We start from the raw sequence: 19,759 nt of genomic DNA, 5'->3' as shown, positions 1-19,759 counted from the left end.
TCCCGCAGGGGCTTTGCAAATGCGACATGACAGCCCGAAAACCAATCCAGCAAACTTGAGCTCTAAAAGCCAAATAGCGCTCCTCCCCTTCTTAGCCCTGCTTTTTTTCTTTATTCATTGTAAAAAAGTTTTATTGGAACAAATTTTGATTTTAATTTTTACGGACGAATTTCACTAAATTCAGCAAAAAAACCTGTGGGGTTAAAATGCTCTATACCCCTTGATAAATTCTATGAGGGGTCTAGCTTTCCAAATGGTGTTTTTTTTGGGGGTGTTTACACTACTTTGGCCCCACAAGACCTCGTCAAACCTGATATGGTGCCTAAAATTTATTCTAATAAAAAGGAGGCCCCAAAATCCTCTAGGTGCTCCTTTGCTTCTGAGGCCAGTGCTTCAGTCCATTAGCACGCTAGGGCCACATGTGGGATAATTATAAAAACTGCAGAACCTGGGCAATAAGTATTGAGTTGCGTTTCTCTGTTAAAACCTTTTGTGTTACAGAAAAAAATTGATAAAAATAGATTTTCTGACAAAAAAAAAAATTATTTATTTACCTTTTACATTGCTTTAATTCCTGTGAAACACCTAAAGGGTTAAGAAACTTTCTAAATGCTGTTTTCAAAACTTTGAGGGGTGCAGTTTTTAAAATTCGGTGACTTATGGTGGTTTCTAATATATAAGGCTCTCAAAGCCACTTCAGAATTGAACTGGTACCTATAAAAATAGGTTTTGAAAATTTTCTTGAAAATGTGAGAAATTGCTGCTAAAAGGTCTAAGGATGTTCAAAAAACGATGCAAACATAAAGAAGACATATGGGAAATGTTAATTAGTAACTATTTTGTGTGGTATTGCTATCTGTTTTACAAGCAGATAAATGTAAATTTAGAAAAATTCAAATTTTTGTAAATTTTGGTGTTTTTCACAAACAAATACTGAACTTATTGATCACATTTTTCCACTAACATAAAGTACAGTATGTCATGAGAAAACAGTCTCACAATCGCTTGGATAGGTAAAAGCATTCCCAAGTTATTACCACATAAAGTGACACACGTCAGATTTGAAAAAATCGGCTGCGTCCAGAAGGCCAAAACAGGCTCAGTCCTAAAGGGGTTAAACACTTTAATTTCTTCCCTCCGCAGCCATTTTTTCAGTTTTTATTTTCACTTTTTTCTTTCCACCTTCCAAAACACATAACTTTTTTTTATTTTTCTGTCGATGCAGACGTTTAAGGGCTTGTTTTTGGGGGACGAGTTGTAGTTTTTCACGGCATCATTTATTGTACCATATAATGTACTGAGAAACTAGAAAAAAATTATTTGTGGCGTGGAATAGAAAAAAAATTTGATTCCTGCATTGTTTTTTTTGTTTCGTTTTTACGGTGTCCACCATGCGGTAAAAACGACATGTTAACTTTATTCTGCGGGTCAATAAGATTACGGCGATAACAAATTTCAATTTTTTTATATTTTACTACTTTTACAAGGAAAGAACGAATTGTTAAAAATAAAATTAGCTTTGTGCCACCATATTCTGAGAGCCGTAACTTTATTATTTTTACATCTATTGAGAAATTTGAGTGCTTATTTATTTTGCGGGGCGAACTGTAGTTTCTATTGGTACTATTTGGCGTACATGAGACTTTATCGCTTTTTATTTCAATTTTTGTGGGACATGAGATGACTAAAAAACAGAGATGCTGGCATCTTATTAATAATTTTTTTATGGCGTTTACCATGCGGGTTAAATAATGTTATATTTTAATGGTTTAAACTTTTACGGATGCAGCAATACCAGTTATGTTATCTTTTTTTTTTTTTTTTACATTGCTTTGGGGGAAAAGTTTATTTTTTTTATTAGTCCTGCTAGGTGACTCTTACTAGCAATCGTTTAATCGCTTGATCGTTTAATCGCTTGCCTCCGGCCGAGCTTAATAGGAGTACAAGCATGCCAGACCTAAGGGCCTTTAATAGGACCCCAGAATGCCATGACAACTATCAGCACAATTTTGTAGTGACTGCTTCTATCAGTGATGCAAGCACTCATTGGTAGAAGAGGATTACTGCAGTTAACTTACCACTCCCTGGTCCTCTATTGCTCTGGGCGCCTTTCTACAGTGGAAAAGCATGTAGCACTACTTTTGTTTGGTGCTTTATTATAATGGGGCACAACCTAACCTAATCTGCATAGGACACCAAAGTAAGCGGTACTTAACTTATGTGATTCATATTCACCAGAGGTCATTTGTCTACAAGAAACACATTTGACAAAGGAGAGTGTAACAACTATAATTTGTGGTATTCTTAATTTTCAAAATTGAGGACTCTGAGAGGAGGTATATTTTTCTATATTGCACGTTCAGAAACTAGTTCAAAACTAGTGAAACACTAATTTATTCTCGTTTCTCTAGGGGCGGTGAATACATGTCCCGAATACGTCGATTTTCACATTTGTAATGAAGCAATGAGCCCTTTGATTAATAAGATAGATTATGGCCCTTGGGGCGATCCTGACCATGTACCTTTAACCATGCAGTTTGAAGCGATAATACCTAGGGGATAAATGTTTTTTTTTTTAGCTCTAACGTAAATTGATTTAAACTGATAAAACAATCAGATAAAAGACTAGTATAGAATACCCTCTAAGTCTTGATTGAGAGAAGTTCTGTTGTAACAGGTCTGGAAAAAATAAAAAAAATCTTGGCTAAATGAACTAAAAGCGGTGTTGAAGTTAAAAAGAAGAGTATCTTCAACTGATAAGGAAATCCTGAACAAACTGCCTTATCTCACAGTGAAAGTAAATGAAAAGTTTAATTTCGTGAGATTACGCTGTAGATGACAGGTTACAACGAGATTACGCTTGCTCTGCTGTAACTACCATAGAAACAGTAACGAAATGCAGAGATTGTGAATAAACATCCCGTGGAATGTCCATTCAAGGTCTAAACACTTCAGTATTGTTAATGTGTTAGTTTAAGACAGCACATAGTGATGTAAAAGGATCCCTATGCGCTGACTAAATGAATGGAGAGGAGTGCATGACGCTGATTAGTCAGCGTCATACACTCCTCTGTACAACGCCCACTTGGTCTAAAGTAAAAACACGCCCACTTGGGCATTAAGCAACTCATTAGCATAAATCTAAAATTGCTAATAAAGTGGTGAAAACAGATCGTTTTTTTAAATAAAAAGCATTACTGTCACCTACATTATAGCACCAATCTCCTTATGTAGGAGATAGGGCACTTATAATGTGGTCACAGAGCCTCTTTAAGAGAGAAAAGAGTAAGGGCCTGTTTACATCAGCGTTGACTTTCTGTCACATTGGGTATGTGGACCCACTGGGCCGTACCGCCTTGATGGTATGGCAACTGCCCAACAGGACACAGGTCACAGTCTGTAGTTCGTATAGTGTACCTGTGGCAGCTCAGACAGTAGCAAGACAGGCTCGGCTGGGATTAGGCAGCAGGCAGGCGCCAGGCGTGGCATAGCACAGGACAGGTGTGGTACACAGCACAGCACTACTTCAGCACAACATGGCACTTTACCAGGATAGCACGGGATACAGGTTACAGTTGTCAGGAACGGGGAACACTGGGAACTGGAAAACACTTAGGAGACCATTTGCATAGACATACTAGGATGACGACAGCAAGGCTCAGGCAAGGCAGGAAGGGGCTGGGTCCCTCCTATATTCCAGGGTGCTCATGGGCCAATTCTGCACTTGAATTCAGGTGCACGCGCTGGCCCTTTAAGAGCAACGGGACCCAGCCGGGAGAAGTGGAGGAGGAGATAAGGACCAGCACTCACAAATCCATGGCTGCAGGCGTCAGGAGGTGAGTGAACCTGACGGCCCGCGGCCATGGGCAGGACACTTTCCATTGAGGGGTTATGTCTGAGGTTTCCGTCCGGTTAACCCCTTAACGGAAAGGCAAATGGCCCATAGCTTCAGTTTGCATCACTATTAATGTAAATGGTGACGTAAACAATGCTAATGGTTTCCGTTTATCACCGTGGTGACAGGGTTCCGTTGTTTTGACGGAATCAATAACACAGTCGACTGCAGTACTGATTCCGTCAAAACAACGGCAGTGGATTCTAAAAGTGATGAAGCATATAACAAAAATGTATACCTATCCTCTTCTATGTATCTACGTATCCTTTTGGATGGAAAAGAGGCATCAATTACGGCACCAAAAACTAACTGCACTGTACGAACTTGGCCTAAAGACGGACATTAGATAAATGTCAGACATATATTAGCTATGAAATCCTAATGTTATTTTAATAGAGTGGGGGAGATGAGCTGTGGCCAGTCAACTCTAGTCCTACTTATTTTCTGGAAAACAAAAATGACTGTGCAGAAAAAAATATCATCTGTTCCACTCACCTTCCCCCTGATACCAGCCCGTCGGCATGAGTCTGCCAGGCCGCATATATATTAGAGGATGGATAGTACCCCCATGTTATGTGTGCCAGAAGTGTCACACATGAGAATACTCCTGCCACATACAGCATCATCTGGTGGCCTGGACTTCAGAATGGTGGTTAGGAGAGGAGGTTGTGTATCACTTGCACCGCTGAGTGACATTTAGAGTGCAACTGCACTAATCACAGTGGCAGTGGTTTCATTCTTTTACCCAGGTACAGGATAATTTTGTTTTGATATGTGGCTGTCATTGTATTTTGGGGTTACTATTTTGTTGGTCCTTTGACTGTAAATTGGCAATTTACAGCAGTTTAACTCAATTTACTGTCAGGCCTAATTCACACGAGCATGTTCGATCCGTGATATACGGTCCGTATGTCGGCCGCATTTCCCGGACCGAACGCACTGCAGGGAGCTGGGCTCCTAGCATCATCGTTATCTATGACGCTAGGTGTCCCTGCCTCTCCGCGGAACTACTGTCCCTTACTGAAAACATGATTACAGTACGGGACAGATTTAGCGCAGCGCGGCAGCGACACCTAGCGTCATAGATAACTTTGATGCTAGGAGCCCAGCTCCCTGCAGTGTGTTCAGTCCCGGAAATGCGGCTGACATACGGACCGTATCTCACGGACCGAACACGCTCGTGTGGATTATGCCTCACTGTGTAGTCCCAGCCTTATTGGCACTTCCAATTCCCAGACAAAGGATTGCAAATTTTGGCAAAAAGGGTTGCTGTACCTGTAATGTAAAGTAAATATGCATCTTAAATGAACTGTAGCAATGGATACTTTTTCATTCTCTTTACTTTGTTTCTATTATTATATAAAACTATTTTCATTTACAAATTATATATATATATATATATATATATATATATATACATACATACACATTACTGCATTAACCACAGCCTTACTGACTGCTAATAATAATTTTATAATACTAATAATATTTTTTTTTTATAGTGTTTCTTTGTCCTGGAATGCTAAAGGGAGTTTACCAGAGTGAACACTTATTTGAATCTGATCACCAATCAGGAGCTTGGTGTAAAGATCCTTTGCAGGCATCTGATAAAATATATTATATGCCCTGGACTCCATATAGAACGGACACCTTAACAGAGTACTCTTCCAAAGATGACTTCATTGCTGGACGTCCAACTACAACTTACAAGCTTCCTCATAGAGTAGATGGTACAGGCTTTGTTGTTTATGATGGAGCACTCTTTTTCAATAAGGAACGTACCCGGAATATTGTCAAGTTTGACCTTAGGACGAGAATTAAAAGTGGAGAGGCTATTATTGCAAGTGCCAATTATCATGACACCTCTCCTTATAGATGGGGTGGTAAATCAGATATTGATCTTGCAGTTGATGAAAATGGACTGTGGGTCATTTATGCAACAGAACAAAATAATGGAAGAATAGTGATTAGTCAACTTAACCCTTATACACTGCGGATTGAAGGTACTTGGGAAACAGCATATGATAAACGATCTGCATCAAATGCCTTCATGATTTGTGGGATATTGTATGTGGTAAAATCTGTTTATGAAGATGATGATAATGAAGCAACTGGGAATAAAATTGATTACATATATAATACTGACCAGAATAACGATGATTATGTTGATATAACATTCCCAAACTCATATCAATACATTGCTGCTGTGGATTACAATCCTCGGGACAATTTACTTTATGTTTGGAACAACTATCATGTGGTGAAGTATTCCCTGGATTTTGGAATCTTGGACAGCAAGTCAGGTATGTCTGCCATAAATAATATTACTAGTTAGTTATATTAGCTTGATGCAACATTTTTTCAGAAATGTATGTTTTAATAGAAATCTACCAGCGTATTCCTAGGGTATGCTATCAATGTCATCCTGAGAATGAAGGAGGTTGCCGCTGCTGCAGCTCTTTCACAGTATTTCTCTGCAGAGTGGCACTTCCAGGCTTTTACTGGGTGTGGAAGGCAGCTATAGGGGCATCATACTGTGTGGGGGCATCTATAGGTGCATGTGTGGGGGCAGCTATAGGGGCATTATACTGTGTGGTAGCAGCTATGAGGGTATTTTTCTGTGTTGGAGCATCTATAGGGTCATTAAAATGTATGGGACAGCTATGGGGACATTATACTGTGTGTGGGCAGCTATAAGGGCATTATATTGTTTGGGGGTGGCTACGGAGAATTATACTGCATGGAGAAACTATAGGGGCATTAAACTGCGTGGGGCAGCTATGGTGGCATTATTTTGTGTGGGGGCAACTATAGGGGCATTATACTGTACTGTGTGGGGAGGCACTATAGGGGTATTTTCCTGTGTGGGGAAAGCTATAGGGGCATTATACTGTGTGGGGGCAGCTATAGGAGCATTATCCTGGGTGTGGGCAGCTATGGGGGTATGATAATATATGCGGGCATTTTACTGAGTGGGGGCTGCTAATGGGCATTATACTGAGTGGGGGCCACTAAGGGGTCATTATAGATTGTAGGGGTTACTATACTGGCTGTGGGGCAGCTATTGGGGGATTATACTGTGTGGAAAGCACTATGGGGCATTTTATTGTGTGGGAACCACTATAGGGGCATTATACTCTGTGGGGACACTATGCATTATACTGTGTGGGGGCCACTGTGGGGGCATTATACTGTGTTTGGGCATAAGGGGCATTATACTGTGTGTGTAACAGCTATGGGGCATTATAACGTATACAAGTCACTATGGGGCATTATACTGTGTGTGGGAGGAATTATGGGGCATTATACTGTGTGGAGGGCAATATGGGGGCGTTATACTGTTATACTCCTCCTCCTCCGCTCTTCATAGACTTCTGTGTGTGAAACTGAAGATGGATTCTAAGATAGAAGAGGCTGAGTGAAGAGAAGGGGAAAAAGCAGGCTGAGAAGCGAAGGAAGCATAATTCTTTAACAAAATATATTAACAAGTATTTTAGATTTACCTGCACTATACATTTATAAAAAGTTGTTTTATAACTGAAGGTAAGCTTTAAAGGGAAGGTGTCATGAGTTTTTTTTTATATATATTATATTGCTTTTAATATAATGTAAACAAAATTTTATTTACTTGTGTTGTCACTTTCTACTTTTTAATGTATTCTTACTTTTACTTCTCTATGAGGGCTGCCATTTTTTTTTCATCTCTGTATGTGTCGATTAACGACACATACAGAGATGCTATATGGCACATACAACCCCATAGAGAATGCGAACAGGAGCCGTTAGATTCTAAGAAGCGTGCGCCATCTGCGTGTGAACTGCGCATGCTCCCACACAGACTAGAACGAAGCTCGTTCGTACAGAGATATCCGGCGCCATTTTCATGTGGAACGGAAGCCGCTGCCGGACGGTAAGATTACGACTTTTGGCAGCGGCTTCCGGTCATATGTTCAACGAAGGCGCAAGGAGAGTAGCATAGGCGGCAAGAACTTTGGTAGACCAGCGGAGGCGGTGGCAGGGGCAGGAGGAAGAACAGGTCATTTATGTTTGTGTATAATGTGCGACTATGTCTGCTGAGCTGTAGAACCTCCTACCACTGTGCAGTCGCTCAGAAAATGGCGGCACACAGTGTAGGAGGTTTGAAGACATTCAAACCCCTCCTTCTCCGGGCACTAGCCAGAAGAATGGAGGGGGGGATTGTGTGAGGACACTAGAGGAGAGTGTGTCCACCCCAAATTTGCAGCATAAATCAATGAGGTTGCTTTACCACAGTGACCATGCTGCAATTTTGGGAACTGCTCCCTCTAGTGGCCAGCACATGGAAATGTTATAAATTAGAATCTAATTTATATTTCCTAAAAATTGTGGGTGTGGGGAAGAGGAAAAGTGGAGCAAGAAAGATCAATGTCGCTTTCAATTATTTTTATTGATACCGACTGTTATTGGAAAAGGAAGTTGTTGTGCAATGTCCCCTTTGTTTTATTTAATGCACAACCAAACCCTTATGTTTATTTGTTTCTTTGTTTTTATTTTATTTCAGTTTTTTATTTGAATATTGTTTCATTTATTACAAATATTTTTATGTTTCAAATCCCATTGATTGAGGAAATCATTATCAGTGGGAAAAAGGAGGGTGTACTCCAAAAAACGCTTATTGTTATGATTATAACTTGGTTTGTAGGTTCACATAGCCATAGGATTGTAGCTGCAGTCTGTATTAGACAAGCAGCTGTGACGTGCTGCACCAGGAGAAGGTAGGTTTCCTAGTCCGTGGCTATGTGTGTCAGAGCTTGTATGTTGTCTCGCCGCTCCAGGACCTATTAGCCTAGTAGCGAGACCGAATATCACAGTTTTGACTGCACCATGAGGAGGGAACTCTCCCAGTCCGTAATTGTGTGTGTGTGAGGACTCTATGTATTATCCCAGTTGTCTCTGCTCCAGGACCTGTCAGCCGAGCAGTGAGACCGGGATCACAGCTTTCTCTGCACTAAGAGAGATCAGGGCTCTCAGTTCGTGTCCACACACATTTAACCAGTGAGGCCGAGATCATGAGCTGTATCACGCGTCTAACATTCGAGGTATCAGCCGTGAATGCTGTGAGGTCACCAGCACTCGACGGCTGAGCGGCATGAAAGAGTGGTGTCACCACTATACTCGCTCGGTCTCGCTATAATAAGAAGCTTGATTTTGAATATGGTAGGATTAGTTTATGTTGTATTGTGCTAATCTCTCCCTCATATTTCTTTCCCTATTATCTGGTCGGTATTGGGACAGGAATATGAGGGAGCGATTAGCACAATACAACATAAACTAATCCTACCATATCCAAAATCAAGCTTCTTATTATAGCGAGACCGAGCGAGTATAGTGGTGACACCACTCTTTCATGCCGCTCAGCCGTCGAGTGCTGGTGACGTCACAGCATTCACGGCTGATACCTCGAATGTTAAAAGCGCTTAACTAGGAGCCCAATCAGCATGCTGTCAGTGAACGACTGACAGTTCTAATACATTGCACTACATAGGTAGTGCAATGTATTAGAACAAAAATCAGACAATTTGGACCTTCAAGTTCCCTAGTGGGACTAAAAAAAGTAAAAAAAAAGTTGTCAAAAATACAATAAATATTTAAAGTAATAAAATAAAACACAATCACCCTTCTTCCCTTATCAAGTCCTTTATTATTGAAAAAAAAAAACACATACATTTTTGGTATTGCAACCATTACGATCGCGGCGATACCAAAAAATTATGTTTTATTTATAAATATTATGCTCTTTTTTTGGTCACTTTGCCTTCCAAAAATTGGAATAAAAAGTGATCAAATGGTTGCATGTATCCAAAAATGGTACTTATAAAAACTATAACTCGTCTCGCAAATAACAAGCCCTCATACAGCTCCGTCAACTAAAAAATTAAAAAGTTATGGATCTGAAAACATGGCAACAGAAAAAATACATTCTTTTTACAAAAGTTATTTTATTGTGCAAAAAGTTTTAAAACATAAAATAGTGCTATAAATTTGGTATCCCCGGAATCGTACTGACCCGCATAATAAAGTTAACATGTAATTTATAACGCGTGTTGAACGCTGTATAAAAAAAATGAAAAACTATGCTATTGCTGTTTTTTGGTCACCAAAATAAGATAAAAAGTGTTTAAAAAGTTGCATGTACCCCAAAATCTTACCAATAAAAACTACAGCTTGTCCCGCAAAAAAATAGCCCTCATACCACTGTTAAAAAATTAAATTAGTTAAGGCTTCCATAAGTCAGGGAAGAAAAAATATGCAGTTGTGCAGGCCCGAGGGGAACATTTCTTTTAAGAGGCGATTTATCAAGGCCCTAAAATTAGGGAACCAGGAAGGGGAGGGCCCAAACATATCTGCTGGAAGTGAGGGCGCAGTATTATACCAGGACAACACTTTCCCAGCAAAATTCCCCAAACTGCAAGGGTATGTTCACACGACAACGCCAAATACGTCTGAAATTACGGAGCTGTTTTTCAGGAGAAAAGTGCACGCGTTTTTCGCGGCGTCTTTTACGGACGTAATTTCGAGCTGGTTTTCATTGGAGTCAATGAAAAACGGCTCCAATTATGTCCCAAGAAGTGTCTTGCACTTCATTGAAGGGGTCTTTTTTTGGGTGGTTCCTTTGTTTTGGCACCACAAGACCTCTTCAAACCTGACATGGTGCCTAAAATATAATCTAAGGAAAAGAAGAGGCCCCAAAATCCACTAGCTGCTCCTTTGCTTCTGAGGCCGGTGTTTCAGTTCATTAGCACACTAGGGTCACATGTGGGATATTTCTAAAAACTGCAGAATCTGGGCAATAAATATTGAGTTGCGTTTTTCTGGTAAAACCTTCTGTGTCACAGAAAAATATGGATTAAAAATGAACTTTTGCAAAAAAAATGAAATGTGTAACTTTCACCTCTACTTTGCTTTAATTCTTGTGAATCACCTAAAGGGCTAATAAACTTTCTAAAGGCTGTTTTACATACTTTGAGGGGGTGCAGTTTTTAAAATGGGGTGATCTATGGGGGTTTGTATTGTATGGGCCTCCCAAAGCCACTTCACAACTGAACTGGACCCTGTAAAAATAGTCTTTCTGCTAAATTTCTGCTAAAGTTCTAAGCCTGGCAACGTCCTATAAAAATAAAAGGATGTTCTCAAATCGATGTTAATCTAAAGTAGACATATGGAAAATGTTAATTAGCAACTATTTTGTGTAGTATAACGATCTGTCTTACAAGCAGATGCATTTAAATTTATAAATATGCAAATTTTTGCAATTTTTCGCTAAATTTGGTGTTTTTCACAATTAAATACTAAATGTATTGACCAAATTTTACCAGTAACATAAAGTCCAACGTGTCATGAGAAAACAATCTCAGAATTGCTTGCATAGGTGAAAACATTCTAAATTTATTACCACATAAATTGACACATGTCAGATTTGAAAAATGGGGCTCTGTCATGAAGTTTAAAAGTGGCTACAGTGGGAAGGGGTTATTGTGAGGCACATAAAGGTACTAAATTCATTAAATCATGTGCCTCACACATGGAAGAATAATTTTAAAGAACTAGGCTACAAGCTGAAGTGAAGGACCTTCAAGGTAGTTTCCTCTGGAATACTGCCTGTGCCATGCGCATCACAGGAAAGACAGCGAGAGCTCAGGGAGTTAAAAGCATGGCTAAAGTCTTGGTGTAGAGGAGAAGGATTTGGGTTCCTAGAGCACTGGGCTTACTTTTCATTGGGGTACCAACTGTTTTTGCACCTAAATGGAAGGGGGTCCGCTGTGCTAGGAGAGAGAATTCTAGCAGGGATTGTGGAGTATTTAAAAGGAAGAGGAGGGAGGTCACTGTAGAAAATAAAGAAGTAGTTAGACGGGGTCAGACTATTGTGGTGGGTGGAGAAATGGACTGGGGGAGGGATTAGGCAACAGGACAATGAGATCTCCATGTACAATGCAAAATTAAAGATAAATATGTCCACAAAATTTCAAAAAATCACATTTCATGATATTGAATGTGAAAAATTGGAAGGAAACTTAATGTGTATGTTCACAAATGCCAGAAGTCTAGCAAATGGGGGAGCTAGAGGGCTTGGTTCTGGAGGAACATATAGATATAGTTGGCGTTGGTAAAACATGGCTAGACTCTTCACACGACTGGGTTGTTAATCTACAAGGTTTTACACAGTTTTGGAAAGACAGGGCGAATAGGAAAGGCGGTGGAGTATGTCTGTATGCGAGAAGTGATATGAAGGTGAGTGTGAAAGAGACATTAGAGGGTGAAGACTGTGAGGAGGTTGAAACCTTGTGGGTGGAATTACAAAGGGAGGTAAACAGTAAAAAAATATTTTTTAGTGTAATCTATAGACCCCCAATATAACTGAGGAGATGGAAAATCATCTATATAAATAGATAAAGTGGGCTTCACTGGGGGGTACTGAAGTTATAATGGGAGATTTTAATTACCGAGATATTAATTGGCGTCATGGTTACTTAGTTACATAGTTACATAGTACGGTTGAAAAAAGACACATATCCATCAAGTTCAACCAAGGGATGGGAAAAGGGGAAGGGATGAAACTAAAATGCTACACATTCATATTGGAGCTGATATTTTTTCCTTCTAGGAAATTATCTAAGCCTTTTTAAAAGCCATCTACTGTACCTGCTGTGACCAGCTCCTGCGATAGGCTATTCCACAGATTTACAGTTCTCACATTAAAGAAGGCTTTCTTCTGCTAGAAACCTCAACCTGAAATTTCCTCAACCTGTTGCAGGAAAATTTTATGGGCCAGTATGTGGAAGACCCTACTAGAGGTGAAGGCCAATTTCCCCAGGATGAGAGCTGCAATTCAGGACATAGACTGGGAGGGATGGACTAATGTCAAATAATGGTACAAATGATAAATGGGAAATCTTAAAATCTACTTTGTATAATTATAGTGTAAAATGTATTACTCTAGGTAACCAGTATAAATGACTAAAATTAAACCCCACAAGGCTTACACCTTCTGTAAGAAGGGCAATACATGGCAAAAAAAGGGCATTTGAAAAATACAAATCTGAGGGTACAGCTGTAGCCTTTGTAAATTACAAAGAGCTTAATAAAATCTGCAACAAAGTAATAAAATCAGCAAAAATACAAAATGAAAGACAGGTGGCCAAGGATACCAAAACAAATCCCCAAAAAATCTTCAAGTATATAAATGCAAAAAAGCCAAGAATCCCTTGTTGAGAATGATCTGGGTGTACTTGTAGATCATAGACTAAATAACAGGATGCAATGTCAATCAGCTGCTTCTTTGGCCAGCAAGATATTGTCGTGTATTAAAAGAGGCATGGACTCGCGGGACAGGTATATAATATTATAACTTTACAAAGTATTAGTGCGGACTCATCTAGAATATGCAGTTCAGTTCTGGGCTCCGGTTCATAGAAAGGTTGCGCCGGAGTTGGAAAAAATACAAAGAAGAGCAACGAAGCTAATAAGGGGCATGGAGAATTTAAAGGCATGTTGTTGCCAGATAAACATGTTTTTTTTTTTCTTATTAAACATTTAGTGTGTGGGTGATTAAACATTGTTCAAATTTTTTTTATTTTTTTCACGAGTCAGGAAATATTATAAATTATTTCTAATTTATAATACTACCCATTTTTGGTCACTAGATGGAGCTATTTCCCAAAATTGCAGCATTGCAACATTGGGTTAAAAGCTCTCGCTCTAGTGAGCTCTCAGCATCCCCCCCTCCTTTATCCTGGCTAGTGCCGGGATAAACGAGGGGTTTGAACGGTGTAACCTCCTACACTGTGTGTCGCCATTTTTTGAGCTAACACACAGCGTAGTAGGTTTACATACAGTAGTAAACACACACAAACACGAACATACATTGAAATCTCTTACCTGCTCCTGCCGCCGCGGCTCCCTCCGGCCCGTCCGCTCCGTTTGCTGCCGCTGGTCCAAGTGCACAAATCCGGAAGCCGCGACCGGAAGTAGTAATATTACTGTCCGGCCGCGACTTCCGGTCCACAGGAAAATGGCGCCGGACGGCGCCAATTTCGAATTGGACTGTGTGGGAGCGGCGCATGCGCAGTTCCCACACAGACGCCGTACACGGAAGTCAATGGGACGGGAGCCGTTCGCAGTCCCTATGGGACTGTGGCTGCCGTATTCCATGTCTGTATGTGTCGTTAATCGACACAGACAGAAATGGAACAAAAAATGGCAGCCCCCATAGGGAAGAAAAAGTGAAAAAATAGAAAAAAGTAACACACAAACACACAAATAAATAAAAACGTTTTTAATAAAACACTAACATAAAACTGACATGAAAAAAAAAATTTTGGTGACACTATTCCTTTAAGGTATGAGGAAAGATTATAAGAATTAAACCTATTTAGCCTTGAAAAGAGACGACTAAGGGGGACATGATTAACTTATATAAATATATGAATGGCTTATACGGCGTAGCTAGGGGTTTGGAACACAGAGGGGCGAAACATATCTGAGTGGCCCCCCCAACGCATGTTTAGAACTGAAAAGGTGCATTCTAAATATAGTGGTCATCATTCTGAATGAGCAAGAGTGCTGTATATGCTGCTATATTATCCATTCCTAATAAAGTTAAATCCTTTCTCTAACAGAGAAGTTTGCATTAGAAAGAGTTGCAGATCTCTTTGAAAGTAAATGAAAGAATATATAACCCCCATCATCTCTGTATATACCAGTCATCAGCCCTGTATATACTAGCCATCACCCCTGTATATAACCCACATTATCTCTGTATATACCAGTCATCATCCCTGTATATAACCCTCATCATCCCTGTATATATCATGTTCATGGCTGCGGGCCGTCAGGTTCACTCACCTCCTGACGGCCGCAGCCATGGGTCGGCGAGCACTGGCCCCAGTCTCCTTCTCAGGAGACGCCAGCGCTCACTTCCACTCACCTCGGCCTGGTCCCGTAAAAAAATTAGCCCATGAGCACCCTGGACTATAAGAGGGGCCCAGCCCTTTCCTGCAGTGCCTGAGCGTTGTTTGTCATATCCTAGTTTGTTTAAGCAAATGGTCTCCCAGTGTTTTCCAGTTCCCAGTGTATCCTGTATCCCATGCTATCCTAGTCAAGTTCTGTGCTGTAGTCGTGCTGTGCTGTATTCCATGCCTGTCCTGCTGCTCCACGCCTGACGTCTACCCGCTGCCTAGTCCCAGCCGAGCCTGCCTTGCTATTGTCCGAGCTGCCACAGGTACCCTATACGAACTATAGACTTTTACCTGCCCCTTGTTGGCCAGCTGTCATACCGCCAAGGCGGTACAGCCCAGTGTGTCCACGAAACCTACGTGACATTACGCTCAGGCCATGGACCCCGCTGGTTGATCCAAGACCAAGATGACGTCACAAAGAGATGCGGACGGATATGCTGGACCTCCGGTCTCGACAGGATCAACTCCTCCAGGCCTTGAACATTCTCGCACGTCGGCAGGAAGCACGAGCTGTTGTTCCTCCTACTACACCTCCTGGCAGTACTGATCCTCAGACTACACCTCCTGGCAGTGTTAATACTCGTTTTTCTTTGCCACTTCCTGACCGCTAAGATGGAGACGCAGGTACATAGTAGTAGATTTTTGAACCAGTGCCAGATCCACTTCAGCCTGTATCCTAGGGCATTTTCGTCTGATGGTGCAAGGGTCGCTTTCATTATCTCTCTTCTTACTGGCAAGGCCCCTGCATGGACGAACCCTATGTGGGAGAGACAAGGACTAGAGACCCGTGACTTCCAGGGGTTCCTGGGGTACATTTTGCACGGTGTTTAAGGAGCCTGGACGAGTCTCCTCTGCAGCGGCTTCCTTGCTAAACCTACGCCAAGGTGACATCTCTGTGGGCGAGTACGCCATTCACTTCCACACCCTGGCAGGAGAACTGTTGTGGAACAATAAGGCCCTGGTGGCTACATTCTGGCATGGACTGTCTCCTGAAATTAAGGACGAACTTACCGCTCGAGACCTGCCATCTACCCTAGATAACCTCATCCTTCTGGCTGCCCGGATTGATAGAAGGCTCCGAGAACGGCTCCAAGAGGTTCATCGGGAGGGAGCTCTTCCTAGTCCGGCCCCTACCTGGCAGCAACCCCTGCCGTCCTCAGAGGCCGATCCTCCTAAGGACTCTGTGTGGATGGACCAATTTAAGCTATCTACCCAGGAGAGACAATGCAGACGCACTTCGGTACTTTGTCTTTATTGCGGCCTCGGAGGCCATCTTGTGTGTCTGTGTCCCCAAAAGCCCCAAAGCCTAGGGTTGGTAGGAAAGACAACCTTGGGCAAAGGACTCCTGTCTAAATTGTCCATACCCGTGACCATAGTGTCCGCTGAGAAAACGCATCAGGTCTCTGCGTATCTGGACTCTGGATCCGCTGCTAATTTATTTTGTAGAGACCTGGTGGACCTTCTTCAATTACCCACTACCGCTCTGGAGAGACCGTTGATGGTTGCATCAGTAAATGGACTACCTCTGCCAGACCCAGTTATAGCTGTGACCAAGCCGCTGAGACTCCAAGTAGGGGCTCTCCACTCTGAAATTCTATCGTTCTATGTCGTATCCAAAGCCGTTAACCCTGTGCTGCTGGGCCTGCCTTGGCTCCGACTACATGCCCCAGTCCTGGACTGGAACTCTGGAGAGGTTCTCCAGTGGGGCCCTGAATGTCACAGCCGATGCCTGGTGCAGATTAGTTTGGCTCAGCCTCCTCTGCCTGGGTCATTGGCAGGACTGCCTGGTCATTATGCTGCATTTTCAGACGTCTTCAGCAAAAGGGAGGCGAAAACACTACCCCCACACCTGCGTATGACTGTCCTATCGAGCTGATTCCTGGTGCATCCCTTCCCCGTGGTAGGGTATATCCTCTCCCCTTGCCAGAGACTCTGTCCATGTCCGCCTATGTTAAAGAGAACTTGGCGAGGGGCATCATATGGAATACTTCCTCCACGGCAGGAGCCGGGTTCTTCTTTGTAAAAAAAAAAGGATGACTCCCTGCGTCCTTGTATTGACTACCGGGGTCTCAACCAAATCACGGTGAAAAATAAGTATTCGTTGCCACTGATCTCTGAATTGTTCGATCGTATACGTGGTGACAAGATCCAAACTAGACCTCCGTGGGACTTACAATCTAATCCGGATTTGCTGGGGTGATGAATGGAAGACTGCATTTAACACCCGTGATGGACACTATGAATATCTTGTAATGCCCTACGGCCTGTGAAATGCTCCCGCGGTCTTCCAGAAGTTCGTTAATGACATTTTCCGTGACCTCCTCTATGTATGTGTTGTGGTCTATCTTGATGACATCTTGATTTTTTCTCCAGATTCCATGACGTACCAGAGATATGTCTGTCAAGTTTTGCTGCGGTTAAGGGAGAATCGTCTGTACGCCAAGTTGGAGAAGTGCGTGTTTGAAAAAGATGCTCTACCCTTCCTGGGCTACATTGTCTCGAATAGAGGTCTCAAGATGGATCCTGAAAAGGTAAAGTCTGTCCTGGAATGGCCTCGCCCTCAAGGCTTGAGGGTCATACAGCGCTTTTTGGGATTCGCCAATTTCTACAGACAATTTATTCCAAACTTCTCCTCACTGACTTCTCCTACCTCTAACGTCACTAAGAAGGGTATGAATGCCAAGGTGTGGACTCCTGAGGCAGAGTCCGCATTCAGTAGCCTAAAGAGTGCCTTCACGTCAGCCTCTATCCTCCATCATCCAGATGTTTCTCTACAGTTCTCGTTGGTGGTGGATGCATCCTCTGTCCGTCGTGGCACACTCTTGTTCCAGAGAAGTTCCACGGGCAAGTCAATGGTATGTGGATATTTCTCTAAGCTCTCCTCTTCCGCAAAACGCAACTACTTGATTGGGGATCGGGAGTTACTGCCCATCAAATTGGCTCTGGAAAAGTGGAGACATCTACTAGTGGGCGCAGCTCACCTCATCCTAATCTTTACGGACCACAATAACCTCACCTATCTTCAGATGGCCCAACGGCTGAACCCTCGTCAGGTCAGGTGGTCACTGTTCTTTAACAGGTTTCAGTTTGAGCTCCATTATCGCCCGGCTGACAAGAATGTGAGGACCAATGCCTTGTCCAGGTATTTCGAGACAGAAGACACCATGGAAATTCCACAGAACATTATTAATCTGTCTTGCATTGTCTCTCTCAATCCCCTGCAAATTGGGGACATTCCTCCAGGGAGGGCTTTTGTGCGCCTGGCTGACAGAGGGAGAATCCTCCGCTAGGGACACTCCCCTAGACTGGCAGGTCACGCGGGGACCCATAAGACCCGGGAACTTATTGCCCGTTTTTTCTGGTGGCCCACGCTCCAAATACATTATGGACTTTGTTTCTACTTGCTCAGTGTGTGCAGCTGACAAGGCCTGCTGGCCTGCTCCAGCCATTGCCTGTGCCCGATGCTCCCTGGCAGCATATAACTATGGACTTTATCACTAACCTGCCTCTCTCTGCTGCATGCAGTACTGTCTGAGTGGTGGTGGATCGATTTTCGAAGATGGCCCACTTCGTTCCCCTGATCGGTCTTCCTTCTGCTCCTCAACTGGCCAAGCTTTTCATCCAACACATTTTCCGCCTGCACGGCTTGCTGCAGCATATGGTGTATTGGGTTCAGTTCACCTCGAAGTCCTGGAGAGTCCTCCGCGGACTCCTAGGTGTAAAGTTGGACTTTTCCTCGGTCTACCATCCTCAGTCCAATGGTCAGGTCGAGAAGATCAATCAGATCTTGGAGAACGACTTAATCTCCAAGCTGCATGATGATTGGGTGTAGTTGCTCCCGTGGGCTGAATTCTCCTACAATAACCACATCAGCGAGTCCACAAGGAATACACCGTTCTTTATCGTCTATGGCCAACACCCACAACTTCCTCTCCCAATGCCTGATAGGTCCGAGGTACCAGCTGCTGATACTGCTTTTAGGGACTTTCTGCAGGTCTGGCAGCAGACTTGATCCTCCATCCTGCTGGCGGTCGACCGCATGAAACGGAAGGCGGATACAAGGAGAAGAGAATCTCCACAGTTTCTTCCTGGCACGAAGGTCTGGCTGTCCTCCAGGAATATTCGACTGAGGGTGCCATCATACAAATTTGCTCCCAGGTTCCTCGGACCCTTTGGGATCCTGCAGCAGATCAACCCTTTCGCCGACAAGCTTCGGCTGCCTCCTTCCCTCAGGATCCCCAACTCCTTCCATGTCTCTCTCCTGAAACCGGTGGTTCTGAACCGCTTTACCAAGACTCCTAGCCCTGCGGTTGCCTCCAGCGACCCTTTAGACACCTTTGAGGTTAAGGAGAGCTTGGACATCAAGAGAGTGAGAGGGAAGACTTTTTATTTGGTGGATTGGAGGGGGTTTGGTCCTGAAGAGAGGTCCTGGGAGCCAGAGGAGAACCTCAATGCTCCTACCCTTCTGAAGAAGTTTCTCTCCTGCTCTGGCCCCAAGAAGAGGGGGTGTAAGAGGAAGGATACTGTCATGTCCATGGCTGCGGGCCATCAGGTTCACTCACCTCCTGTCGGCCGCAGCCATGGCTCACTTCCACTCACCTCGGCCGGGTCCCGTAGAGTGCGCGCGCACGCTCGTGCCCCGAACTTTAATAAATTAGCCCATGAGCACCCTGGACTATAAGAAGGGCCCAGCCCCTTCCTGTAGTGCCTGAGCGCTGTTTGTTGTATCCTAGTTTGTGTAACCAAATGGTCTCCCAGTGTTTTCCAGTTCCCAGTGTATCCCATATCCTGTATCCCGTGCTATCCTGGTCAAGTGCCTTGCTGAGCTGTATTCTATGCCTGTCCTGCTACTCTACGCCTGACGTCTACC

General features: G+C 43.0%; 1 protein-coding gene across 9 annotated transcripts in view; it reads left to right on the top strand.

Annotated features, from left to right (window-relative positions):
• Window positions 1–19,759, top strand: part of ADGRL3 (adhesion G protein-coupled receptor L3) — a 2,099,109-nt gene that overhangs the window by 512,642 nt on the left and 1,566,708 nt on the right. For all 9 annotated transcript variants that reach the window (XM_075863876.1, XM_075863871.1, XM_075863866.1 and 6 more), the window contains exon 6: window positions 5,398–6,198. In XM_075863876.1, coding sequence (XP_075719991.1) covers window positions 5,398–6,198 — 801 coding nt within the window. The remainder of the gene's footprint in view (window positions 1–5,397; window positions 6,199–19,759) is intronic.

This window comes from Rhinoderma darwinii, chromosome 1 (assembly GCF_050947455.1).
Source record: "Rhinoderma darwinii isolate aRhiDar2 chromosome 1, aRhiDar2.hap1, whole genome shotgun sequence".
NCBI lineage: Eukaryota > Metazoa > Chordata > Amphibia > Anura > Rhinodermatidae > Rhinoderma > Rhinoderma darwinii.
The sequence above is the reverse complement of the archived record's forward strand: the minus strand, read 5'-3'. Positions and strand labels throughout refer to the sequence as shown.